This window comes from Scyliorhinus torazame, chromosome 4 (genome assembly GCF_047496885.1).
Source record: "Scyliorhinus torazame isolate Kashiwa2021f chromosome 4, sScyTor2.1, whole genome shotgun sequence".
NCBI classification, from domain to species: domain Eukaryota; kingdom Metazoa; phylum Chordata; class Chondrichthyes; order Carcharhiniformes; family Scyliorhinidae; genus Scyliorhinus; species Scyliorhinus torazame.
This window is the reverse complement of record NC_092710.1, coordinates 16,471,854-16,497,004: the sequence shown is the minus strand read 5'-3', so window position 1 is coordinate 16,497,004 and position 25,151 is coordinate 16,471,854. Positions and strand designations below refer to the sequence as shown.

General features: G+C 53.7%; 1 protein-coding gene across 1 annotated transcript in view; it reads left to right on the top strand.

Moving 5' to 3' along the window:
• The window catches only part of ftsj3 (FtsJ RNA 2'-O-methyltransferase 3), a 195,758-nt gene that overhangs the window by 92,375 nt on the left and 78,232 nt on the right, over positions 1-25,151 (top strand). Inside the window, exons 7-8 of the mRNA XM_072498085.1 lie at positions 18,033-18,148; positions 24,304-24,408. Coding sequence (XP_072354186.1) covers positions 18,033-18,148; positions 24,304-24,408 — 221 coding nt within the window. The remainder of the gene's footprint in view (positions 1-18,032; positions 18,149-24,303; positions 24,409-25,151) is intronic.

The following is a 25,151-nucleotide window of genomic DNA, read 5'->3' as shown; positions in this document are numbered from 1 at the left end:
TTGCTCTATCTGTGCCTCTGCACACCTACCCCACAGTGAGTGTGTTCCTCTATCTGTGTCTCTGCACACTTACCCCACAGTGTGTGTGTTCCTCTATCTGTGCCTCTGCACACCTACCCCACAGTGTGTGTTGCTCTATCTGTGCCTCTGCACACCTACCCCACAGTGAGTGTGTTCCTCTATCTGTGCCTCTGCACACCTACCCCACAGTGAGTGTGTTCCTCTATCTGTGTCTCTGCACACTTACCCCACAGTGAGTGTGTTCCTCTATCTGTGCCTCTGCACACTTACCCCACAGTGAGTGTGTTCCTCTATCTGTGTCTCTGCGCACCGACCCCACAGTGAGTGTGTTCCTCTATCTGTGTCTCTGCACACTTACCCCACAGTGAGTGTGTTCCTCTCTCTGTGCCTCTGCACACCTACCCCACAGTGAGTGTGTTCCTCTATCTGTGTCTCTGCACACTTACCCCACAGTGAGTGTGTTCCTCTATCTGTGCCTCTGCACACTTACCCCACAGTGAGTGTGTTCCTCTATCTGTGTCTCTGCACACCTACCCCACAGTGAGTGTGTTCCTCTATCTGTGCCTCTGCACACCTACCCCACAGTGAGTGTGTTCCTCTATCTGTGCCTCTGCACACTTACCCCACAGTGAGTGTGTTCCTCTATCTGTGTCTCTGCACACCTACCCCACAGTGAGTGTGTTCCTCTATCTGTGTCTCTGCACACCTACCCCACAGTGAGTGTGTTCCTCTATCTGTGTCTCTGCACACTTACCCCACAGTGAGTGTGTTCCTCTATCTGTGTCTCTGCACACTTACCCCACAGTGAGTGTGTTCCTCTATCTGTGCCTCTGCACACTTACCCCACAGTGAGTGTGTTCCTCTATCTGTGCTTCTGCACACCTACCCCACAGTGAGTGTGTTCCTCTATCTGTGTCTCTGCACACTTACCCCACAGTGAGTGTGTTCCTCTATCTGTGTCTCTGCACACTTACCCCACAGTGAGTATGTTCCTCTATCTGTGTCTCTGCGCACCTACCCCACAGTGAGTGTGTTCCTCTATCTGTGCCTCTGCACACTTACCCCACAGTGAGTGTGTTCCTCTATCTGTGCCTCTGCACACTTACCCCACAGTGAGTGTGTTCCTCTATCTGTGTCTCTGCACACCTACCCCACAGTGAGTGTGTTCCTCTATCTGTGCCTCTGCACACCTGCCCCACAGTGAGTGTGTTCCTCTATCTGTGCCTCTGCACACTTACCCCACAGTGAGTGTGTTCCTCTATCTGTGCCTCTGCACACTTACCCCACAGTGAGTGTGTTCCTCTATCTGTGTCTCTGCACACCTACCCCACAGTGAGTGTGTTCCTCTATCTGTGCCTCTGCACACCTACCCCACAGTGAGTGTGTTCCTCTATCTGTGTCTCTGCGCACCTACCCCACAGTGAGTGTGTTCCTCTATCTGTGCCTCTGCACACTTACCCCACAGTGAGTGTGTTCCTCTATCTGTGCCTCTGCACACTTACCCCACAGTGAGTGTGTTCCTCTATCTGTGTCTCTGCACACCTACCCCACAGTGAGTGTGTTCCTCTATCTGTGTCTCTGCACACCTACCCCACAGTGAGTGTGTTCCTCTATCTGTGCCTCTGCACACCTACCCCACAGTGAGTGTGTTCCTCTATCTGTGCCTCTGCACACTTACCCCACAGGGAGTGTGTTCCTCTATCTGTGCCTCTGCACACCTACCCCACAGTGAGTGTATTCCTCTATCTGTGCCTCTGCACACTTACCCCACAGTGAGTGTGTTCCTCTATCTGTGCCTCTGCACACTTACCCCACAGTGAGTGTGTTCCTCTATCTGTGTCTCTGCACACTTACCCCACAGTGAGTGTGTTCCTCTATCTGTGTCTCTGCACACTAACCCCACAGTGAGTGTGTTCCTCTATCTGTGTCTCTGCACACCTACCCCACAGTGAGTGTGTTCCTCTATCTGTGTCTCTGCACACTTACCCCACAGTGAGTGTGTTCCTCTATCTGTGCCTCTGCACACCTACCCCACAGTGAGTGTGTTGCTCTATCTGTGCCTCTGCACACCTACCCCACAGTGAGTGTGTTCCTCTATCTGTGTCTCTGCACACTTACCCCACAGTGTGTGTGTTCCTCTATCTGTGCCTCTGCACACCTACCCCACAGTGTGTGTGTTGCTCTATCTGTGCCTCTGCACACCTACCCCACAGTGAGTGTGTTCCTCTATCTGTGCCTCTGCACACCTACCCCACAGTGAGTGTGTTCCTCTATCTGTGTCTCTGCACACTTACCCCACAGTGAGTGTGTTCCTCTATCTGTGCCTCTGCACACTTACCCCACAGTGAGTGTGTTCCTCTATCTGTGTCTCTGCGCACCGACCCCACAGTGAGTGTGTTCCTCTATCTGTGTCTCTGCACACTTACCCCACAGTGAGTGTGTTCCTCTCTCTGTGCCTCTGCACACCTACCCCACAGTGAGTGTGTTCCTCTATCTGTGTCTCTGCACACTTACCCCACAGTGAGTGTGTTCCTCTATCTGTGCCTCTGCACACTTACCCCACAGTGAGTGTGTTCCTCTATCTGTGTCTCTGCACACCTACCCCACAGTGAGTGTGTTCCTCTATCTGTGCCTCTGCACACCTACCCCACAGTGAGTGTGTTCCTCTATCTGTGCCTCTGCACACTTACCCCACAGTGAGTGTGTTCCTCTATCTGTGTCTCTGCACACCTACCCCACAGTGAGTGTGTTCCTCTATCTGTGTCTCTGCACACCTACCCCACAGTGAGTGTGTTCCTCTATCTGTGTCTCTGCACACTTACCCCACATTGAGTGTGTTCCTCTATCTGTGTCTCTGCACACTTACCCCACAGTGAGTGTGTTCCTCTATCTGTGCCTCTGCACACTTACCCCACAGTGAGTGTGTTCCTCTATCTGTGCTTCTGCACACCTACCCCACAGTGAGTGTGTTCCTCTATCTGTGTCTCTGCACACTTACCCCACAGTGAGTGTGTTCCTCTATCTGTGTCTCTGCACACCTACCCCACAGTGAGTGTGTTCCTCTATCTGTGTCTCTGCACACCTACCCCACAGTGAGTGTGTTCCTCTATCTGTGTCTCTGCACACTTACCCCACAGTGAGTGTGTTCCTCTATCTGTGCCTCTGCACACCTACCCCACAGTGAGTGTGTTCCTCTATCTGTGTCTCTGCACACTTACCCCACAGTGAGTGTGTTCCTCTATCTGTGCCTCTGCACACCTACCCCACAGTGAGTGTGTTCCTCTATCTGTGTCTCTGCACACTTACCCCACAGTGAGTGTGTTCCTCTATCTGTGCCTCTGCACACCTACCCCACAGTGAGTGTGTTCCTCTATCTGTGCCTCTGCACACTTACCCCACAGTGAGTGTGTTCCTCTATCTGTGTCTCTGCACACCTACCCCACAGTGAGTGTGTTCCTCTATCTGTGTCTCTGCACACCTACCCCACAGTGAGTGTGTTCCTCTATCTGTGTCTCTGCACACTTACCCCACAGTGAGTGTGTTCCTCTATCTGTGCCTCTGCACACTTACCCCACAGTGAGTGTGTTCCTCTATCTGTGTCTCTGCACACCTACCCCACAGTGAGTGTGTTCCTCTATCTGTGTCTCTGCACACCTACCCCACAGTGAGTGTGTTCCTCTATCTGTGCCTCTGCACACTTACCCCACAGTGAGTGTGTTCCTCTATCTGTGCCTCTGCACACTTACCCCACAGTGAGTGTGTTCCTCTATCTGTGTCTCTGCACACCTACCCCACAGTGAGTGTGTTCCTCTATCTGTGTCTCTGCACACTTACCCCACAGTGAGTGTGTTCCTCTATCTGTGCCTCTGCGCACCTACCCCACAGTGAGTGTGTTCCTCTATCTGTGTCTCTGCGGACTTACCCCACAGTGAGTGTGTTCCTCTATCTGTGCCTCTGCACACTTACCCCACAGTGAGTGTGTTCCTCTATCTGTGCCTCTGCACACTTACCCCACAGTGAGTGTGTTCCTCTATCTGTGCCTCTGCGCACCTACCCCACAGTGAGTGTGTTCCTCTATCTGTGTCTCTGCGCACCTACCCCACAGTGAGTGTGTTCCTCTATCTGTGCCTCTGCACACCTACCCCACAGTGAGTGTGTTCCTCTATCTGTGCTTCTGCACACCTACCCCACAGTGAGTGTGTTCCTCTATCTGTGTCTCTGCACACTTACCCCACAGTGAGTGTGTTCCTCTATCTGTGCCTCTGCGCTCCTACCCCACAGTGAGTGTGTTCCTCTATCTGTGTCTCTGCGCACTTACCCCAGAGTGAGTGTGTTCCTCTATCTGTGCCTCTGCACACTTACCCCACAGTGAGTGTGTTCCTCTATCTGTGCCTCTGCACACTTACCCCACAGTGAGTGTGTTCCTCTATCTGTGCCTCTGCGCACCTACCCCACAGTGAGTGTGTTCCTCTATCTGTGTCTCTGCGCACCTACCCCACAGTGAGTGTGTTCCTCTATCTGTGCCTCTGCACACTAACCCCACAGTGAGTGTGTTCCTCTATCTGTGCCTCTGCACACTTACCCCACAGTGAGTGTGTTCCTCTATCTGTGCCTCTGCACACTTACCCCACAGTGAGTGTGTTCCTCTATCTGTGCCTCTGCACACTTACCCCACAGTGAGTGTGTTCCTCTATCTGTGCCTCTGCGCACCTACCCCACAGTGAGTGTGTTCCTCTATCTGTGTCTCTGCGCACCTACCCCACAGTGAGTGTGTTCCTCTATCTGTGCCTCTGCACACTTACCCCACAGTGAGTGTGTTCCTCTATCTGTGCCTCTGCACACTTACCCCACAGTGAGTGTGTTCCTCTATCTGTGCCTCTGCAGACCTACCCCACAGTGAGTGTGTTCCTCTATCTGTGTCTCTGCACACCTACCCCACAGTGAGTGTGTTCCTCTATCTGTGCCTCTGCACACCTACCCCACAGTGAGTGTGTTCCTCTATCTGTGCCTCTGCACACTTACCCCACAGTGAGTGTGTTCCTCTATCTGTGTCTCTGCACACTTACCCCACAGTGAGTGTGTTCCTCTATCTGTGCCTCTGCACACTTACCCCACAGTGAGTGTGTTCCTCTATCTGTGTCTCTGCACACCTACCCCACAGTGAGTGTGTTCCTCTATCTGTGTCTCTGCACACCTACCCCACAGTGAGTGTGTTCCTCTATCTGTGTCTCTGCACACCTACCCCACAGTGAGTGTGTTCCTCTATCTGTGTCTCTGCACACCTACCCCACAGTGAGTGTGTTCCTCTATCTGTGCCTCTGCACACCTACCCCACAGTGAGTGTGTTCCTCTATCTGTGCCTCTGCACACTAACCCCACAGTGAGTGTGTTCCTCTATCTGTGCCTCTGCGCACCTACCCCACAGTGAGTGTGTTCCTCTATCTGTGTCTCTACACACTAACCCCACAGTGAGTGTGTTCCTCTATCTGTGCCTCTGCACACTTACCCCACAGTGAGTGTGTTCCTCTATCTGTGCCTCTGCGCACCTATCCCACAGTGAGTGTGTTCCTCTATCTGTGCCTCTGCACACCTACCCCACAGTGAGCGTGTTCCTCTATCTGTGTCTCTGCACACTTACCCCACAGTGAGTGTGTTCCTCTATCTGTGCCTCTGCACACTTACCCCACAGTGAGTGTGTTCCTCTATCTGTGCCTCTGCGCACCTACCCCACAGTGAGTGTGTTCCTCTATCTGTGTCTCTGCACACTAACCCCACAGTGAGTGTGTTCCTCTGTCTGTGCCTCTGCACACCTACCCCACAGTGAGTGTGTTCCTCTATCTGTGTCTCTGCACACTTACCCCACAGGGAGTGTGTCCCTCTATCTGTGTCTCTGCACACCTACCCCACAGTGAGTGTGTTCCTCTATCTGTGTCTCTGCACACTTACCCCACAGTGAGTGTGTTCCTCTATCTGTCCCTCTGCACACCTACCCCACAGTGAGTGTGTTCCTCTATCTGTGTCTCTGCACACCTACCCCACAGTGAGTGTGTTCCTCTATCTGTGTCTCTGCACACCTACCCCACAGTGAGTGTGTTCCTCTATCTGTGTCTCTGCACACTTACCCCACAGTGAGTGTGTTCCTCTATCTGTGTCTGCACACTTACCCCACAGTGAGTGTGTTCCTCTATCTGTGCCTCTGCACACCTACCCCACAGTGAGTGTGTTCCTCTATCTGTGTCTCTGCACACCTACCCCACAGTGAGTGTGTTCCTCTATCTGTGCCTCTGCACACCTACCCCACAGTGAGTGTGTTCCTCTATCTGTGTCTCTGCACACTTACCCCACAGTGAGTGTGTTCCTCTATCTGTGCCTCTGCACACCTACCCCACAGTGAGTGTGTTCCTCTATCTGTGCCTCTGCACACTTACCCCACAGTGAGTGTGTTCCTCTATCTGTGCCTATGCACACCTACCCCACAGTGAGTGTGTTCCTCTATCTGTGCCTCTGCACACTTACCCCACAGTGAGTGTGTTCCTCTGTCTGTGCCTATGCACACCTACCCCACAGTGAGTGTGTTCCTCTATCTGTGTCTCTGCACACTTACCCCACAGGGAGTGTGTTCCTCTATCTGTGTCTCTGCACACTTACCCCACAGTGAGTGTGTTCCTCTATCTGTGTCTCTGCACACCTACCCCACAGTGAGTGTGTTCCTCTATCTGTGCCTCTGCACACCTACCCCACAGTGTGTGTGTTCCTCTATCTGTGCCTATGCACACCTACCCCACAGTGAGTGTGTTCCTCTATCTGTGTCTCTGCACACTTACCCCACAGGGAGTGTGTTCCTCTATCTGTGCCTCTGCACACCTACCCCACAGTGAGTGTGTTCCTCTATCTGTGTCTCTGCACACTTACCCCACAGTGAGTGTGTTCCTCTATCTGTGCCTCTGCACACCTACCCCACAGTGAGTGTGTTCCTCTATCTGTGTCTCTGCACACTTACCCCACAGGGAGTGTGTTCCTCTATCTGTGCCTCTGCACACTTACCACACAGTGAGTGTGTTCCTCTATCTGTGTCTCTGCACACTTACCCCACAGTGAGCGTGTTCCTCTATCTGTGTCTCTGCACACTTACCCCACAGTGAGTGTGTTCCTCTATCTGTGCCTCTGCACACTTACCCCACAGTGAGTGTGTTCCTCTATCTGTGCCTCTGCACACTTACCCCACAGTGAGTGTGTTCCTCTATCTGTGCCTCTGCACACTTACCCCACAGTGTGTGTGTTCCTCTATCTGTGTCTCTGCACACCTACCCCACAGTGAGTGTGTTCCTCTATCTGTGCCTCTGCATACCTACCCCACAGTGAGTGTGTTCCTCTATCTGTGCCTCTGCACACTTACCCCACAGTGAGTGTGTTCCTCTATCTGTGTCTCTGCACACCTACCCCACAGTGAGTGTGTTCCTCTATCTGTGTCTCTGCACACTTACCCCACAGTGAGTGTGTTCCTCTATCTGTGTCTCTGCACACCTACCCCACAGTGAGTGTGTTCCTCTATCTGTGCCTCTGCACACTTACCCCACAGTGAGTGTGTTCCTCTATCTGTGCCTCTGCGCACTTACCCCACAGTGAGTGTGTTCCTCTATCTGTGCCTCTGCACACTTACCCCACAGTGAGTGTGTTCCTCTATCTGTGTCTCTGCACACTTACCCCACAGTGTGTGTGTTCCTCTATCTGTGCCTCTGCACACTTACCCCACAGTGAGTGTGTTCCTCTATCTGTGCCTCTGCACACCTACCCCACAGTGAGTGTGTTCCTCTATCTGTGTCTCTGCACACTTACCCCACAGGGAGTGTGTTCCTCTATCTGTGCCTCTGCACACCTACCCCACAGTGAGTGTGTTCCTCTATCTGTGCCTCTGCACACCTACCCCACAGTGAGTGTGTTCCTCTATCTGTGTCTCTGCACACTTACCCCACAGTGAGTGTGTTCCTCTATCTGTGCCTCTGCGCACTTACCCCACAGTGAGTGTGTTCCTCTATCTGTGTCTCTGCACACTTACCCCACAGTGAGTGTGTTCCTCTATCTGTGTCTCTGCACACCTACCCCACAGTGAGTGTGTTCCTCTATCTGTGCCTCTGCACACCTACCCCACAGTGAGTGTGTTCCTCTATCTGTGTCTCTGCACACTTACCCCACAGTGAGTGTGTTCCTCTATCTGTGTCTCTGCACACTTACCCCACAGTGTGTGTGTTCCTCTATCTGTGCCTCTGCGCACCGACCCCACAGTGAGTGTGTTCCTCTATCTGTGTCTCTGCACACCTACCCCACAGTGAGTGTGTTCCTCTATCTGTGCCTCTGCACACTTACCCCACAGTGAGTGTGTTCCTCTATCTGTGTCTCTGCACACTTACCCCACAGTGAGTGTGTTCCTCTATCTGTGCCTCTGCACACTTACCCCACAGTGCGTGTGTTCCTCTATCTGTGTCTCTGCACACTTACCCCACAGTGAGTGTGTTCCTCTATCTGTGTCTCTGCACACTTACCCCACAGTGAGTGTGTTCCTCTATCTGTGTCTCTGCACACTTACCCCACAGTGAGTGTGTTCCTCTATCTGTCCCTCTGCACACTTACCCCACAGTGAGTGTGTTCCTCTATCTGTGCCTCTGCACACTTACCCCACAGTGAGTGTGTTCCTCTATCTGTGTATCTGCACACTTACCCCACAGTGAGTGTGTTCCTCTATCTGTGTCTCTGCACACCTACCCCACAGTGAGTGTGTTCCTCTATCTGTGTCTCTGCACACCTACCCCACAGTGAGTGTGTTCCTCTATCTGTGTCTCTGCACACTTACCCCACAGTGAGTGTGTTCCTCTATCTGTGCCTCTGCACACTTACCCCACAGTGAGTGTGTTCCTCTATCTGTGCCTCTGCACACTTACCCCACAGTGAGTGTGTTCCTCTATCTGTGCCTCTGCACACTTACCCCACAGTGAGTGTGTTCCTCTATCTGTGCCTCTGCACACTTACCCCACAGTGTGTGTGTTCCTTTATCTGTGCCTCTGCACACTTACCCCACAGTGAGTGTGTTCCTCTATCTGTGTCTCTGCACACTTACCCCACAGTGAGTGTGTTCCTCTATCTGTGCCTCTGCACACTTACCCCACAGTGAGTGTGTTCCTCTATCTGTGCCTCTGCACACTTACCCCACAGTGAGTGTGTTCCTCTATCTGTGCCTCTGCACACCTACCCCACAGTGAGTGTGTTCCTCTATCTGTGTCTCTGCACACTTACCCCACAGTGAGTGTGTTCCTCTATCTGTGTCTCTGCACACCTACCCCACAGTGAGAGTGTTCCTCTATCTGTGTCTCTGCACACCTACCCCACAGTGAGTGTGTTCCTCTATCTGTGTCTCTGCACACTTACCCCACAGTGAGTGTGTTCCTCTATCTGTGCCTCTGCACACTTACCCCACAGTGAGTGTGTTCCTCTATCTGTGCCTCTGCACACCTACCCCACAGTGAGTGTGTTCCTCTATCTGTGCCTCTGCACACCTACCCCACAGTGAGTGTGTTCCTCTATCTGTGTCTCTGCACACCTACCCCACAGTGAGTGTGTTCCTCTATCTGTGTCTCTGCGCACCTACCCCACAGTGAGTGTGTTCCTCTATCTGTGTCTCTGCACACTTACCCCACAGTGAGCGTGTTCCTCTATCTGTGTCTCTGCACACCTACCCCACAGTGAGTGTGTTCCTCTATCTGTGTCTCTGCACACCTACCCCACAGTGAGTGTGTTCCTCTATCTGTGTCTCTGCACACCTACCCCACAGTGAGTGTGTTCCTCTATCTGTGTCTCTGCGCACCTACCCCACAGTGAGTGTGTTCCTCTATCTGTGCCTCTGCACACTTACCCCACAGTGAGTGTGTTCCTCTATCTGTGTCTCTGCACACCTACCCCACAGTGAGTGTGTTCCTCTATCTGTGCCTCTGCACACTTACCCCACAGTGAGTGTGTTCCTCTATCTGTGCCTCTGCACACTTACCCCACAGTGAGTGTGTTCCTCTATCTGTGTCTCTGCACACTTACCCCACAGTGAGTGTGTTCCTCTATCTGTGCCTCTGCACACTTACCCCACAGTGAGTGTGTTCCTCTATCTGTGCCTCTGCACACTTACCCCACAGTGAGTGTGTTCCTCTATCTGTGCCTCTGCACACTTACCCCACAGTGAGTGTGTTCCTCTATCTGTGCCTCTGCACACTTACCCCACAGTGAGTGTGTTCCTCTATCTGTGCCTCTGCACACTTACCCCACAGTGAGTGTGTTCCTCTATCTGTGCCTCTGCACACTTACCCCACAGTGAGTGTGTTCCTCTATCTGTGCCTCTGCACCCTTTCCCCACAGTGAGTGTGTTCCTCTATCTGTGTCTCTGCACACTTACCCCACAGTGAGTGTGTTCCTCTATCTGTGTCTCTGCAGACTTACCCCACAGTAGGTGTGTTCCTCTATCTGTGCCTCTGCACACCTACCCCACAGTGAGTGTGTTCCTCTATCTGTGCCTCTGCACACCTACCCCACAGTGAGCGTGTTCCTCTATCTGTGTCTCTGCACACCTACCCCACAGTGAGTGTGTTCCTCTATCTGTGTCTCTGCACACCTACCCCACAGTGAGTGTGTTCCTCTATCTGTGCCTCTGCACACTTACCCCACAGTGAGTGTGTTCCTCTATCTGTGCCTCTGCACACTTACCCCACAGTGAGTGTGTTCCTCTATCTGTGCCTCTGCACACTTACCCCACAGTGTGTGTGTTCCTCTATCTGTGTCTCTGCACACCTACCCCACAGTGAGTGTGTTCCTCTATCTGTGCCTCTGCATACCTACCCCACAGTGAGTGTGTTCCTCTATCTGTGCCTCTGCACACTTACCCCACAGTGAGTGTGTTCCTCTATCTGTGTCTCTGCACACCTACCCCACAGTGAGTGTGTTCCTCTATCTGTGTCTCTGCACACTTACCCCACAGTGAGTGTGTTCCTCTATCTGTGTCTCTGCACACCTACCCCACAGTGAGTGTGTTCCTCTATCTGTGCCTCTGCACACTTACCCCACAGTGAGTGTGTTCCTCTATCTGTGCCTCTGCGCACTTACCCCACAGTGAGTGTGTTCCTCTATCTGTGCCTCTGCACACTTACCCCACAGTGAGTGTGTTCCTCTATCTGTGTCTCTGCACACTTACCCCACAGTGAGCGTGTTCCTCTATCTGTGTCTCTGCACACTTACCCCACAGTGAGTGTGTTCCTCTATCTGTGCCTCTGCACACTTACCCCACAGTGAGTGTGTTCCTCTATCTGTGCCTCTGCACACTTACCCCACAGTGAGTGTGTTCCTCTATCTGTGCCTCTGCACACTTACCCCACAGTGTGTGTGTTCCTCTATCTGTGTCTCTGCACACCTACCCCACAGTGAGTGTGTTCCTCTATCTGTGCCTCTGCATACCTACCCCACAGTGAGTGTGTTCCTCTATCTGTGCCTCTGCACACTTACCCCACAGTGAGTGTGTTCCTCTATCTGTGTCTCTGCACACCTACCCCACAGTGAGTGTGTTCCTCTATCTGTGTCTCTGCACACTTACCCCACAGTGAGTGTGTTCCTCTATCTGTGTCTCTGCACACCTACCCCACAGTGAGTGTGTTCCTCTATCTGTGCCTCTGCACACTTACCCCACAGTGAGTGTGTTCCTCTATCTGTGCCTCTGCGCACTTACCCCACAGTGAGTGTGTTCCTCTATCTGTGCCTCTGCACACTTACCCCACAGTGAGTGTGTTCCTCTATCTGTGTCTCTGCACACTTACCCCACAGTGTGTGTGTTCCTCTATCTGTGCCTCTGCACACTTACCCCACAGTGAGTGTGTTCCTCTATCTGTGCCTCTGCACACCTACCCCACAGTGAGTGTGTTCCTCTATCTGTGTCTCTGCACACTTACCCCACAGGGAGTGTGTTCCTCTATCTGTGCCTCTGCACACCTACCCCACAGTGAGTGTGTTCCTCTATCTGTGCCTCTGCACACCTACCCCACAGTGAGTGTGTTCCTCTATCTGTGTCTCTGCACACTTACCCCACAGTGAGTGTGTACCTCTATCTGTGCCTCTGCGCACTTACCCCACAGTGAGTGTGTTCCTCTATCTGTGTCTCTGCACACTTACCCCACAGTGAGTGTGTTCCTCTATCTGTGTCTCTGCACACCTACCCCACAGTGAGTGTGTTCCTCTATCTGTGCCTCTGCACACCTACCCCACAGTGAGTGTGTTCCTCTATCTGTGTCTCTGCACACTTACCCCACAGTGAGTGTGTTCCTCTATCTGTGTCTCTGCACACTTACCCCACAGTGTGTGTGTTCCTCTATCTGTGCCTCTGCGCACCGACCCCACAGTGAGTGTGTTCCTCTATCTGTGTCTCTGCACACCTACCCCACAGTGAGTGTGTTCCTCTATCTGTGCCTCTGCACACTTACCCCACAGTGAGTGTGTTCCTCTATCTGTGTCTCTGCACACTTACCCCACAGTGAGTGTGTTCCTCTATCTGTGCCTCTGCACACTTACCCCACAGTGCGTGTGTTCCTCTATCTGTGTCTCTGCACACTTCCCCCACAGTGAGTGTGTTCCTCTATCTGTGTCTCTGCACACTTACCCCACAGTGAGTGTGTTCCTCTATCTGTGTCTCTGCACACTTACCCCACAGTGAGTGTGTTCCTCTATCTGTGCCTCTGCACACTTACCCCACAGTGAGTGTGTTCCTCTATCTGTGCCTCTGCACACTTACCCCACAGTGAGTGTGTTCCTCTATCTGTGTATCTGCACACTTACCCCACAGTGAGTGTGTTCCTCTATCTGTGTCTCTGCACACCTACCCCACAGTGAGTGTGTTCCTCTATCTGTGTCTCTGCACACCTACCCCACAGTGAGTGTGTTCCTCTATCTGTGTCTCTGCACACTTACCCCACAGTGAGTGTGTTCCTCTATCTGTGCCTCTGCACACTTACCCCACAGTGAGTGTGTTCCTCTATCTGTGCCTCTGCACACTTACCCCACAGTGAGTGTGTTCCTCTATCTGTGCCTCTGCACACTTACCCCACAGTGAGTGTGTTCCTCTATCTGTGCCTCTGCACACTTACCCCACAGTGTGTGTGTTCCTTTATCTGTGCCTCTGCACACTTACCCCACAGTGAGTGTGTTCCTCTATCTGTGTCTCTGCACACTTACCCCACAGTGAGTGTGTTCCTCTATCTGTGCCTCTGCACACTTACCCCACAGTGAGTGTGTTCCTCTATCTGTGCCTCTGCACACTTACCCCACAGTGAGTGTGTTCCTCTATCTGTGCCTCTGCACACCTACCCCACAGTGAGTGTGTTCCTCTATCTGTGTCTCTGCACACTTACCCCACAGTGAGTGTGTTCCTCTATCTGTGTCTCTGCACACCTACCCCACAGTGAGAGTGTTCCTCTATCTGTGTCTCTGCACACCTACCCCACAGTGAGTGTGTTCCTCTATCTGTGTCTCTGCACACTTACCCCACAGTGAGTGTGTTCCTCTATCTGTGCCTCTGCACACTTACCCCACAGTGAGTGTGTTCCTCTATCTGTGCCTCTGCACACCTACCCCACAGTGAGTGTGTTCCTCTATCTGTGCCTCTGCACACCTACCCCACAGTGAGTGTGTTCCTCTATCTGTGTCTCTGCACACCTACCCCACAGTGAGTGTGTTCCTCTATCTGTGTCTCTGCGCACCTACCCCACAGTGAGTGTGTTCCTCTATCTGTGTCTCTGCACACTTACCCCACAGTGAGCGTGTTCCTCTATCTGTGTCTCTGCACACCTACCCCACAGTGAGTGTGTTCCTCTATCTGTGTCTCTGCACACCTACCCCACAGTGAGTGTGTTCCTCTATCTGTGTCTCTGCACACCTACCCCACAGTGAGTGTGTTCCTCTATCTGTGTCTCTGCGCACCTACCCCACAGTGAGTGTGTTCCTCTATCTGTGCCTCTGCACACTTACCCCACAGTGAGTGTGTTCCTCTATCTGTGTCTCTGCACACCTACCCCACAGTGAGTGTGTTCCTCTATCTGTGCCTCTGCACACTTACCCCACAGTGAGTGTGTTCCTCTATCTGTGCCTCTGCACACTTACCCCACAGTGAGTGTGTTCCTCTATCTGTGTCTCTGCACACTTACCCCACAGTGAGTGTGTTCCTCTATCTGTGCCTCTGCACACTTACCCCACAGTGAGTGTGTTCCTCTATCTGTGCCTCTGCACACTTACCCCACAGTGAGTGTGTTCCTCTATCTGTGCCTCTGCACACTTACCCCACAGTGAGTGTGTTCCTCTATCTGTGCCTCTGCACACTTACCCCACAGTGAGTGTGTTCCTCTATCTGTGCCTCTGCACACTTACCCCACAGTGAGTGTGTTCCTCTATCTGTGCCTCTGCACACTTACCCCACAGTGAGTGTGTTCCTCTATCTGTGCCTCTGCACCCTTTCCCCACAGTGAGTGTGTTCCTCTATCTGTGTCTCTGCACACTTACCCCACAGTGAGTGTGTTCCTCTATCTGTGTCTCTGCACACTTACCCCACAGTAGGTGTGTTCCTCTATCTGTGCCTCTGCACACCTACCCCACAGTGAGTGTGTTCCTCTATCTGTGCCTCTGCACACCTACCCCACAGTGAGCGTGTTCCTCTATCTGTGTCTCTGCACACCTACCCCACAGTGAGTGTGTTCCTCTATCTGTGTCTCTGCACACCTACCCCACAGTGAGTGTGTTCCTCTATCTGTGCCTCTGCACACTTACCCCACAGTGAGTGTGTTCCTCTATCTGTGTCTCTGCACACTTACCCCACAGTGAGTGTGTTCCTCTATCTGTGTCTCTGCACACCTACCCCACAGTGAGTGTGTTCCTCTATCTGTGCCTCTGCGCACCTACCCCACAGTGAGTGTGTTCCTCTATCTGTGCCTCTGCACACTTACCCCACAGTGAGTGTGTTCCTCTATCTGTGCCTCTGCACACTTACCCCACAGTGTGTGTGTTCCTCTATCTGTGCCTCTGCACACTTACCCCACAGTGAGTGTGTTCCTCTATCTGTGTCTCTGCACACTTACCCCACAGTGTGTGTGTTCCTCTATCTGTGCCTCTGCACACTTACCCCACAGTGAGTGTGTTCCTCTATCTGTGCCTCTGCACACTTACCCCACAGTGTGTGTGTTCCTCTATCTGTGCCTCTGCACACTTACCCCACAGTGAGTGTGTTCCTCTATCTGTGCCTCTGCACACTTACCCCACAGTGTGTGAGTTCCTCTATCTGTGTCTCTGCACACCTACCCCACAGTGAGTGTGTTCCTCTCTCTGTGCCTCTGCGCACCTACCCCACAGTGAGTGTGTTCCTCTATCTGTGCCTCTGCGCACCTACCCCACAGTGAGTGTGTTCCTCTATCTGTGCCTCTGCGCACCTACCCCACAGTGAGTGTGTTCCTCTATCTGTGCCTCTGCACACTTACCCCACAGTGTGTGTGTTCCTCTATCTGTGTCTCTGCACACTTACCCCACAGTGTGTGTGTTCCTCTATCTGTGTCTCTGCACACCTACCCCACAGTGAGTGTGTTCCTCTATCTGTGCCTCTGCGCACCGACCCCACAGTGAGTGTGTTCCTCTATCTGTGTCTCTGCACACTTACCCCACAGTGTGTGTGTTCCTCTATCTGTGCCTCTGCGCACCTACCCCACAGTGAGTGTGTTCCTCTATCTGTGCCTCTGCACACCTACCCCACAGTGAGTGTGTTCCTCTATCTGTGCCTCTGCGCACCTACCCCACAGTGAGTGTGTTCCTCTATCTGTGCCTCTGCGCACCTACCCCACAGTGAGTGTGTTCCTCTATCTGTGCCTCTGCACACTTACCCCACAGTGTGTGTGTTCCTCTATCTGTGTCTCTGCACACTTACCCCACAGTGTGTATGTTCCTCTATCTGTGTCTCTGCACACCTACCCCACAGTGAGTGTGTTCCTCTATCTGTGCCTCTGCGCACCGACCCCACAGTGAGTGTGTTCCTCTATCTGTGTCTCTGCACACTTACCCCACAGTATGTGTGTTCCTCTATCTGTGCCTCTGCGCACCTACCCCACAGTGAGTGTGTTCCTCTATCTGTGCCTCTGCGCACCTACCCCACAGTGAGTGTGTTCCTCTATCTGTGTCTCTGCACACCTACCCCACAGTGAGTGTGTTCCTCTATCTGTGCCTCTGCACACTTACCCCACAGTGAGTGTGTTCCTCTATCTGTGTCTCTGCACACTTACCCCACAGTGAGTGTGTTCCTCTATCTGTGCCTCTGCGCACCTACCCCACAGTGAGTGTGTTCCTCTATCTGTGTCTCTGCACACCTACCCCACAGTGAGTGTGTTCCTCTATCTGTGTCTCTGCACACTTACCCCACAGTGAGTGTGTTCCTCTATCTGTGCCTCTGCACACTTACCCCACAGTGAGTGTGTTCCTCTATCTGTGTCTCTGCACACCTACCCCACAGTGAGTGTGTTCCTCTATCTGTGTCTCTGCACACCTACCCCACAGTGAGTGTGTTCCTCTATCTGTGTCTCTGCACACCTACCCCACAGTGAGTGTGTTCCTCTATCTGTGTCTCTGCACACCTACCCCACAGTGAGTGTGTCCCTCTATCTGTGTATCTGCACACCTACCCCACAGTGTGTGTGTTCCTCTATCTGTGCCTCTGCACACCTACCCCACAGTGAGTGTGTTCCTCTATCTGTGCCTCTGCGCACCTACCCCACAGTGAGTGTGTTCCTCTATCTGTGTATCTGCACACCTACCCCACAGTGTGTGTGTTGCTCTATCTGTGCCTCTGCACACTTACCCCACAGTGAGTGTGTTCCTCTATCTGTGTCTCTGCACACTTACCCCACAGTGAGTGTGTTCCTCTATCTGTGCCTCTGCACACCTACCCCACAGTGAGTGTGTTCTTCTATCTGTGCCTCTGCGCACCTACCCCACAGTGAGTGTGTTCCTCTATCTGTGTATCTGCACACCTACCCCACAGTGTGTGTGTTGCTCTATCTGTGCCTCTGCACACTTACCCCACAGTGAGTGTGTTCCTCTATCTGTGTATCTGCACACCTACCCCACAGTGAGTGTGTTCCTCTATCTGTGTCTCTGCACACTTACCCCACAGTGAGCGTGTTCCTCTATCTGTGTCTCTGCACACTTACCCCACAGTGAGTGTGTTCCTCTATCTGTGCCTCTGCACACTTACCCCACAGTGAGTGTGTTCCTCTATCTGTGCCTCTGCACACCTACCCCACAGTGAGTGTGTTCCTCTATCTGTGCCTCTGCACACTTAGCCCACAGTGAGTGTGTTCCTCTATCTGTGCCTCTGCACACTTAGCCCACAGTGAGTGTGTTCCTCTATCTGTGTCTCTGCACACCTACCCCACAGTGAGTGTGTTCCTCTATCTGTGCCTCTGCACACTTAGCCCACAGTGAGTGTGTTCCTCTATCTGTGTCTCTGCACACCTACCCCACAGTGAGTGTGTTCCTCTATCTGTGTCTCTGCACACTTACCCCACAGTGAGTGTGTTCCTCTATCTGTGCCTCTGCACACCTACCCCACAGTGTGTGTGTTCCTCTATCTGTGCCTCTGCACACTTACCCCACAGTGAGTGTGTTCCTCTATCTGTGCCTCTGCACACTTACCCCACAGTGTGTGAGTTCCTCTATCTGTGTCTCTGCACACCTACCCCACAGTGAGTGTGTCCCTCTATCTGTGCCTCTGCACACCTACCCCACAGTGAGTGTGTGCCTGTGTCCTACCAGAGCAGTGCCGTTGAGAGGCATCGAGTGATGCGATGCCCATCTCGCATACAGCCTCTGTGGAGGTTGTTCAGAGGCTTAGCCCGTTGTGCACCGTGTTTACTCTGTTTGCTGATCCACTATCTCCCCCCCCCCCCCGCCCCCGCCCCTCTCCCTAGGCTACGTTGCACCCGCCAAAATCGACAACAAGTTCTTCGATCCCAAGCACGCGTTCAAAGAGGTGGAAGTCCAGGCCAAGACCATTCGCGATCTGGTGACGGTCAAGAAGCCCAAGGTAAGTGAACCTCCTCTGCACCCTCTCTAAAGCATCCGCATCCTTCTGGTAATGTGGCGACCAGAACTGCACGCAGTATTCCAAATGTGGCCTAACCAAAGTCCTATACAACTGTCACACGACCTGCCGACTCTTGTACTCGGTACCCCGTCCGGTGAAGGCAAGCATGCCGTATGCCTTCTTGACCACTCTATCGACCTGCGTTGCCACCTTCAGGGTACAATGGACCTGAACTCCCAGATCTCTCTGTACATCAATTGTCCCCAGGTCTCTTCCATTGACCGTATAGTCCGCTCTTGAATTAGATCTTCCAAAATGTATCACCTCACATTTGCCTGGATTAAACTCCATCTGCCATTTCTCTGCCCAACTCTCCAATCTATTTACTTCCTGCTGTATTCTCTGGCAGTCCCCCTCGCTATCTGCAACTCCACCAATCTTAGTACCATCTGCAAACTTGCTAATCAGACCACCTATACCTTCGTCCAGATCATTTATGTACATCACAAACAACAGTGGTCCGAGCACGGAGCCTTGTGGAACCTTTCTCCATTTTGGGACACTCCCTTCCACCACTACTCTCTGCCTCCTGTTGCCCAGCCAGTTCTTTTTCCATCTAGAAAGTTCCAAAAAGACTCCTGGACCTTTCTACCTCGAGGACTAGGACACATTTCCCGGCCAAGACAAAGGCCCTGGTTGGACCTTACCCGGAGTTCTGGGCCCCACACCTTGGGAGTGGGGTATTGTCCTTGGCACCGGCGCTGTGTAGATTCACCAGAGAGATACCCGGAACTGCGAGGGTTAAATTCCGTGTCGATATTACACAATCTCAGGTTATGTTCTCCAGAATTGAGAAGATCAATGGGCGAATTGATACCGAGGACGACAGATCGGGGTCGGTAGAGAGTAACTCTCCCCGCTGGTTGGGGGGGAGCCTCGGACTGGGGGGGGCGGGGGAGAAGAGAGAGAGGGGGGGTTTGGTCAGAGACTCAAAATGGGAGCCAGTCCTTTGCGGAGGGAAGTTGGTAGACATTTCTCCTCGCGAAGGGACAGCAAAGTTTGGGGACCTCTCTCCCGTAAACGGGAATGGATGTCGGGTGGATTGTTAATTTGAAAACCCCCAGATCGATGGGTTTTTTGCGGCCCGAAAGGTGTTGAGGGAGAGAAGGCGGGTTAATCGAGTGGGGTCACAGGTCAGGCAGAAGGGTGGGGTAGTCTCGAGGGGCTGAATGGTCTGCTGGTTCCGGGCCCCCCTTCGCCTGCGGGAGTTGAAATGTGGCCGGGCCCGACCGAGAGGGATCGCAGGAAAGGTTCACCTGCCAGGCGTCGGCCATTTTGGACACAGGCGAGGCGAAATCCCTTCACTCCGAGGCTGGGGAATCTTTGGAATTCCCGACCTCCCGGGGAGCTGTGGGTCCTCAGTCGTCGAGGGTGGTCTCAACCGAGATACAATGAGGAGGTTCCAGAGATAGGGAGGGTTGTAGGGGCTGGAGGAGGTTACAGAGATAGGGAGGGTTGTGGGGGCTGGAGGAGGTTACAGAGATAGAGAGAGTTGTCGGGGCTGGAGGAGGTTACAGAGATAGGGAGAATTGTCGGGGCTGGAGGAGGTTACAGAGATAGGGAGGGTTGTAGGGGCTGGAGGAGGTTACAGAGATAGGGAGGGTTGTAGGGGGCGGAGGAGGTTACAGAGATAGGGAGGGTTGTAGGGGCTGGAGGAGGTTACAGAGGTAGGGAGGGGTGTAGGGGCTAGAGGAGGTTACAGAGATAGGGAGGGTTGTAGGGGCTGGAGGAGGTTACAGAGATGGGGAGGGTTGCAGGGGCTGGAGGAGATTACAGAGATAGGGAGGGTTGTAGGGGCTAGAGGAGGTTACAGAGATAGGGAGGATTGTAGGGGCTGGAGGGGGTTACAGAGATAGGGAGGGTTGTCGGGGCTGGAGGAGGTTACAGAGATAGGGAGAATTGTCGGGGCTGGAGGAGGTTACAGAGATAGGGAGGGTTGTAGGGCTGGAGGAGGTTACAGAGATAGGGAGGGTTGTGGGGGCTGGAGGAGGTTACAGAGATAGAGAGAGTTGTCGGGGCTGGAGGAGGTTACAGAGATAGGGAGGGTTGTGGGGGCTGGAGGAGGTTACAGGGATAGGGAGGGTTGTAGGGGCTGGAGGAGGTTACAGAGATGGGGAGGGTTTTAGGGGCTGGAGGAGGTTACAGAGATAGGGAGGGTTGTAGGGGCTGGAGGAGATTACAGAGATAGGGAGGATTGTAGGGGCTGGAGGGGGTTACAGAGATAGGGAGGGTTGTAGGGGCTGGAGGAGGTTTCAGAGATAGAGAGAGTTGTTGGGGTTGGAGGAGGTTACAGAGATAGGAAGGGTTGTAAGGGCTGGAGGAGGTTACAGAGATGGGGAGGGTTGTAGGGGCTGGAGGAGGTTACAGGGATAGGGAGGGTTGTAGGGGCTGGAGGAGGTTACAGAGATAGGGAGGGTTGTAGGGACTGGAGGAGGTTACAGAGATAGGGAGGGTTGTAGGGGCTGGAGGAGGTTACAGAGATGGGGAGGGTTGTAGGGGCTGGAGGAGGTTACAGGGATAGGGAGGGTTGTAGGGGCTGGAGGAGGTTACAGAGATAGGGAGGGTTGTAGGGGCTGGAGGAGGTTACAGAGATAGGGAGGGTTGTAGGGGCTGGAGGAGGTTACAGAGGTAGGGAGGGGTGTAGGGGCTAGAGGAGGTTACAGAGATAGGGAGGGTTGTAGGGGCTGGAGGAGGTTACAGAGATGGGGAGGGTTGCAGGGGCTGGAGGAGATTACAGAGATAGGGAGGGTTGTAGGGGCTAGAGGGGGTAACTGAGATAGGGAGGATTGTAGGGGCTGGAGGGGGTTACAGAGATAGGGAGGGTTGTAGGGGCTGGAGGAGGTTACAGAGATAGGGAGAATTGTCGGGGCTGGAGGAGGTTACAGGGATAGGGAGGGTTGTAAGGGCAGGAGGAGGTTACAGAGATAGGGAGGGTTGTAGGGGCTGGAGGAGGTTACAGAGATAGGGAGGGTTGTAGGGACTGGAGGAGGTTACAGAGATAGGGAGGGTTGTAGGGGCTGGAGGAGGTTACAGAGATGGGGAGGGTTGTAGGGGCTGGAGGAGGTTACAGGGATAGGGAGGGTTGTAGGGGCTGGAGGAGGTTACAGAGATAGGGAGGGTTGTAGGGGCTGGAGGAGGTTACAGAGATAGGGAGGGTTGTAGGGGCTGGAGGAGGTTACAGAGGTAGGGAGGGGTGTAGGGGCTAGAGGAGGTTACAGAGATAGGGAGGGTTGTAGGAGCTGGAGGAGGTTACAGAGATGGGGAGGGTTGCAGGGGCTGGAGGAGATTACAGAGATAGGGAGGGTTGTAGGGGCTAGAGGGGGTAACTGAGATAGGGAGGATTGTAGGGGCTGGAGGGGGTTACAGAGATAGAGAGAGTTGTCGGGGCTGGAGGAGGTTACAGAGATAGGGAGAATTGTCGGGGCTGGAGGAGGTTACAGAGATAGGGAGGGTTGTAGGGGCTGGAGGAGGTTACAGAGATAGGGAGGGTTGTAGGGGGCGGAGGAGGTTACAGAGATAGGGAGGGTTGTAGGGGCTGGAGGAGGTTACAGAGGTAGGGAGGGGTGTAGGGGCTAGAGGAGGTTACAGAGATAGGGAGGGTTGTAGGGGCTGGAGGAGGTTACAGAGATGGGGAGGGTTGCAGGGGCTGGAGGAGATTACAGAGATAGGGAGGGTTGTAGGGGCTAGAGGAGGTTACAGAGATAGGGAGGATTGTAGGGGCTGGAGGGGGTTACAGAGATAGGGAGGGTTGTCGGGGCTGGAGGAGGTTACAGAGATAGGGAGAATTGTCGGGGCTGGAGGAGGTTACAGAGATAGGGAGGGTTGTAGGGCTGGAGGAGGTTACAGAGATAGGGAGGGTTGTGGGGGCTGGAGGAGGTTACAGAGATAGAGAGAGTTGTCGGGGCTGGAGGAGGTTACAGAGATAGGGAGGGTTGTGGGGGCTGGAGGAGGTTACAGGGATAGGGAGGGTTGTAGGGGCTGGAGGAGGTTACAGAGATGGGGAGGGTTTTAGGGGCTGGAGGAGGTTACAGAGATAGGGAGGGTTGTAGGGGCTGGAGGAGATTACAGAGATAGGGAGGATTGTAGGGGCTGGAGGGGGTTACAGAGATAGGGAGGGTTGTAGGGGCTGGAGGAGGTTTCAGAGATAGAGAGAGTTGTTGGGGTTGGAGGAGGTTACAGAGATAGGAAGGGTTGTAAGGGCTGGAGGAGGTTACAGAGATGGGGAGGGTTGTAGGGGCTGGAGGAGGTTACAGGGATAGGGAGGGTTGTAGGGGCTGGAGGAGGTTACAGAGATAGGGAGGGTTGTAGGGACTGGAGGAGGTTACAGAGATAGGGAGGGTTGTAGGGGCTGGAGGAGGTTACAGAGATGGGGAGGGTTGTAGGGGCTGGAGGAGGTTACAGGGATAGGGAGGGTTGTAGGGGCTGGAGGAGGTTACAGAGATAGGGAGGGTTGTAGGGGCTGGAGGAGGTTACAGAGATAGGGAGGGTTGTAGGGGCTGGAGGAGGTTACAGAGGTAGGGAGGGGTGTAGGGGCTAGAGGAGGTTACAGAGATAGGGAGGGTTGTAGGGGCTGGAGGAGGTTACAGAGATGGGGAGGGTTGCAGGGGCTGGAGGAGATTACAGAGATAGGGAGGGTTGTAGGGGCTAGAGGGGGTAACTGAGATAGGGAGGATTGTAGGGGCTGGAGGGGGTTACAGAGATAGGGAGGGTTGTAGGGGCTGGAGGAGGTTACAGAGATAGGGAGAATTGTCGGGGCTGGAGGAGGTTACAGGGATAGGGAGGGTTGTAAGGGCAGGAGGAGGTTACAGAGATAGGGAGGGTTGTAGGGGCTGGAGGAGGTTACAGAGATAGGGAGGGTTGTAGGGACTGGAGGAGGTTACAGAGATAGGGAGGGTTGTAGGGGCTGGAGGAGGTTACAGAGATGGGGAGGGTTGTAGGGGCTGGAGGAGGTTACAGGGATAGGGAGGGTTGTAGGGGCTGGAGGAGGTTACAGAGATAGGGAGGGTTGTAGGGGCTGGAGGAGGTTACAGAGATAGGGAGGGTTGTAGGGGCTGGAGGAGGTTACAGAGGTAGGGAGGGGTGTAGGGGCTAGAGGAGGTTACAGAGATAGGGAGGGTTGTAGGAGCTGGAGGAGGTTACAGAGATGGGGAGGGTTGCAGGGGCTGGAGGAGATTACAGAGATAGGGAGGGTTGTAGGGGCTAGAGGGGGTAACTGAGATAGGGAGGATTGTAGGGGCTGGAGGGGGTTACAGAGATAGGGAGGGTTGTAGGGGCTGGAGGAGGTTACAGAGATAGGGAGAATTGTCGGGGCTGGAGGAGGTTACAGGGATAGGGAGGGTTGTAAGGGCAGGAGGAGGTTACAGAGATAGGGAGGGTTGTAGGGGCTGGAGGAGGTTACACAGATAGGGAGGGTTGTAGGGGCTGGAGGAGGTTACAGAGATAGGGAGGGTTGTAGTGGCTGGAGGAGGTTACAGAGATAGGGAGGGTTGTAGGGGCTGGAGGAGGTTACAGAGATAGGGAGGGTTGTAGGGACTGGAGGAGGTTACAGAGATAGGGAGCGTTGTAAGGGCTGGAGGAGGTTACAGAGATAGGGAGGATTGTAGGGCCTGGAGGAGGTTACAGAGATAGGGAGGGTTGTCGGGGCTGGAGGAGGTTACAGAGATAGGGAGGGTTGTAGGGGCTGGAGGAGGTTACAGAGATAGGGAGGGTTGTAGGGGCTGGAGGAGGTTACAGAGGTAGGGAGGGTTGTAGGGGCTGGAGGAGGTTACAGAGATAGGGAGGGGTGTAGGGGCTGGAGGAGGTTACAGAGAGAGGGAGGGCTGTCACGCGGGGGAGGGTGGGGTTGAGGGCAAGGGCAGAGTTTTGGAGGAGCCAAAGATTCCGGAGGGCGGGATGTGGGAGAGCAGCCCGGGGAGGGGTGGCGTGGTCGACGTTGGATGGGTTCGGGCCTTGGGTGAGGGCTTCCACTGGATGCGCCGAGAGCGGGGTGGAGTTGGGCGAATGTGACGGAGGTGGGAGTAGGGTCAGCCAAGGCTCTCCTCCCCTTAAGAGCTGTGGTCGGGTTCCTCGCTGATGTGTGGGCCTCTTTTCTGCAGGCGGAAGGATACACGGAGGGCGACTACACGCTCTACCACCGCTTCACCCTGGCAGAGTTCGTCAAGGCAACCAACCCTGTCGACTTCCTGGACAAAGCCAGTGAGGTAAGTGGCTCGTGGGTATGAGAGCTGACCTTTCACCTCTAGGCAACACTGGGTCAATGTGGTCCCGCGCTTGGCGGCGGAATACAGAACGTCACCTCTAATGGGGGTGCAGCTAGCTGGATGAGCGCACATTGCCGACTAACTACCGCACCTTGTCTAACTAGGAAGCGATCGAGGCAAATGAGCTTTAGCGACGCTTTCGTTACCCCTCCCATCGTAAATGATAGCATTAAACACAAGACTGACCACGCCGCAGAACGTGACCCCACAGTCCAGTTGGAGGGTCAGTACTGAGGGAGCGCCGCACTGTCAGGGGGTCAGTACTGAGGGAGCGCCGCACTGTCAGAGAGTCAGTACTGAGGGAGTGCTGCACTGTCAGAGGGTCAGTACTGAGGGAGTGCTGCACTGTCAGAGGGTCAGTACTGAGGGAGTGCTGCACTGTCAGAGAGTCAGTACTGAGGGAGTGCTGCACTGTCAGAGGGTCAGTACTGAGGGAGTGCTGCACTGTCAGAGGGTCAGTACTGAGGGAGTGCCGCACTGTCAGAGGGTCAGTACTGAGGGAGTGCTGCACTGTCAGAGGGTCAGTACTGAGGGAGTGCTGCATTGTCAGAGGGTCAGTACTGAGGGAGTGCCGCACTGTCAGAGGGTCAGTACTGAGGGAGTGCCGCACTGTCAGAGGGTCAGTACTGAGGGAGTGCTGCATTGTCAGAGGGTCAGTACTGAGGGAGTGCCGCACTGTCAGA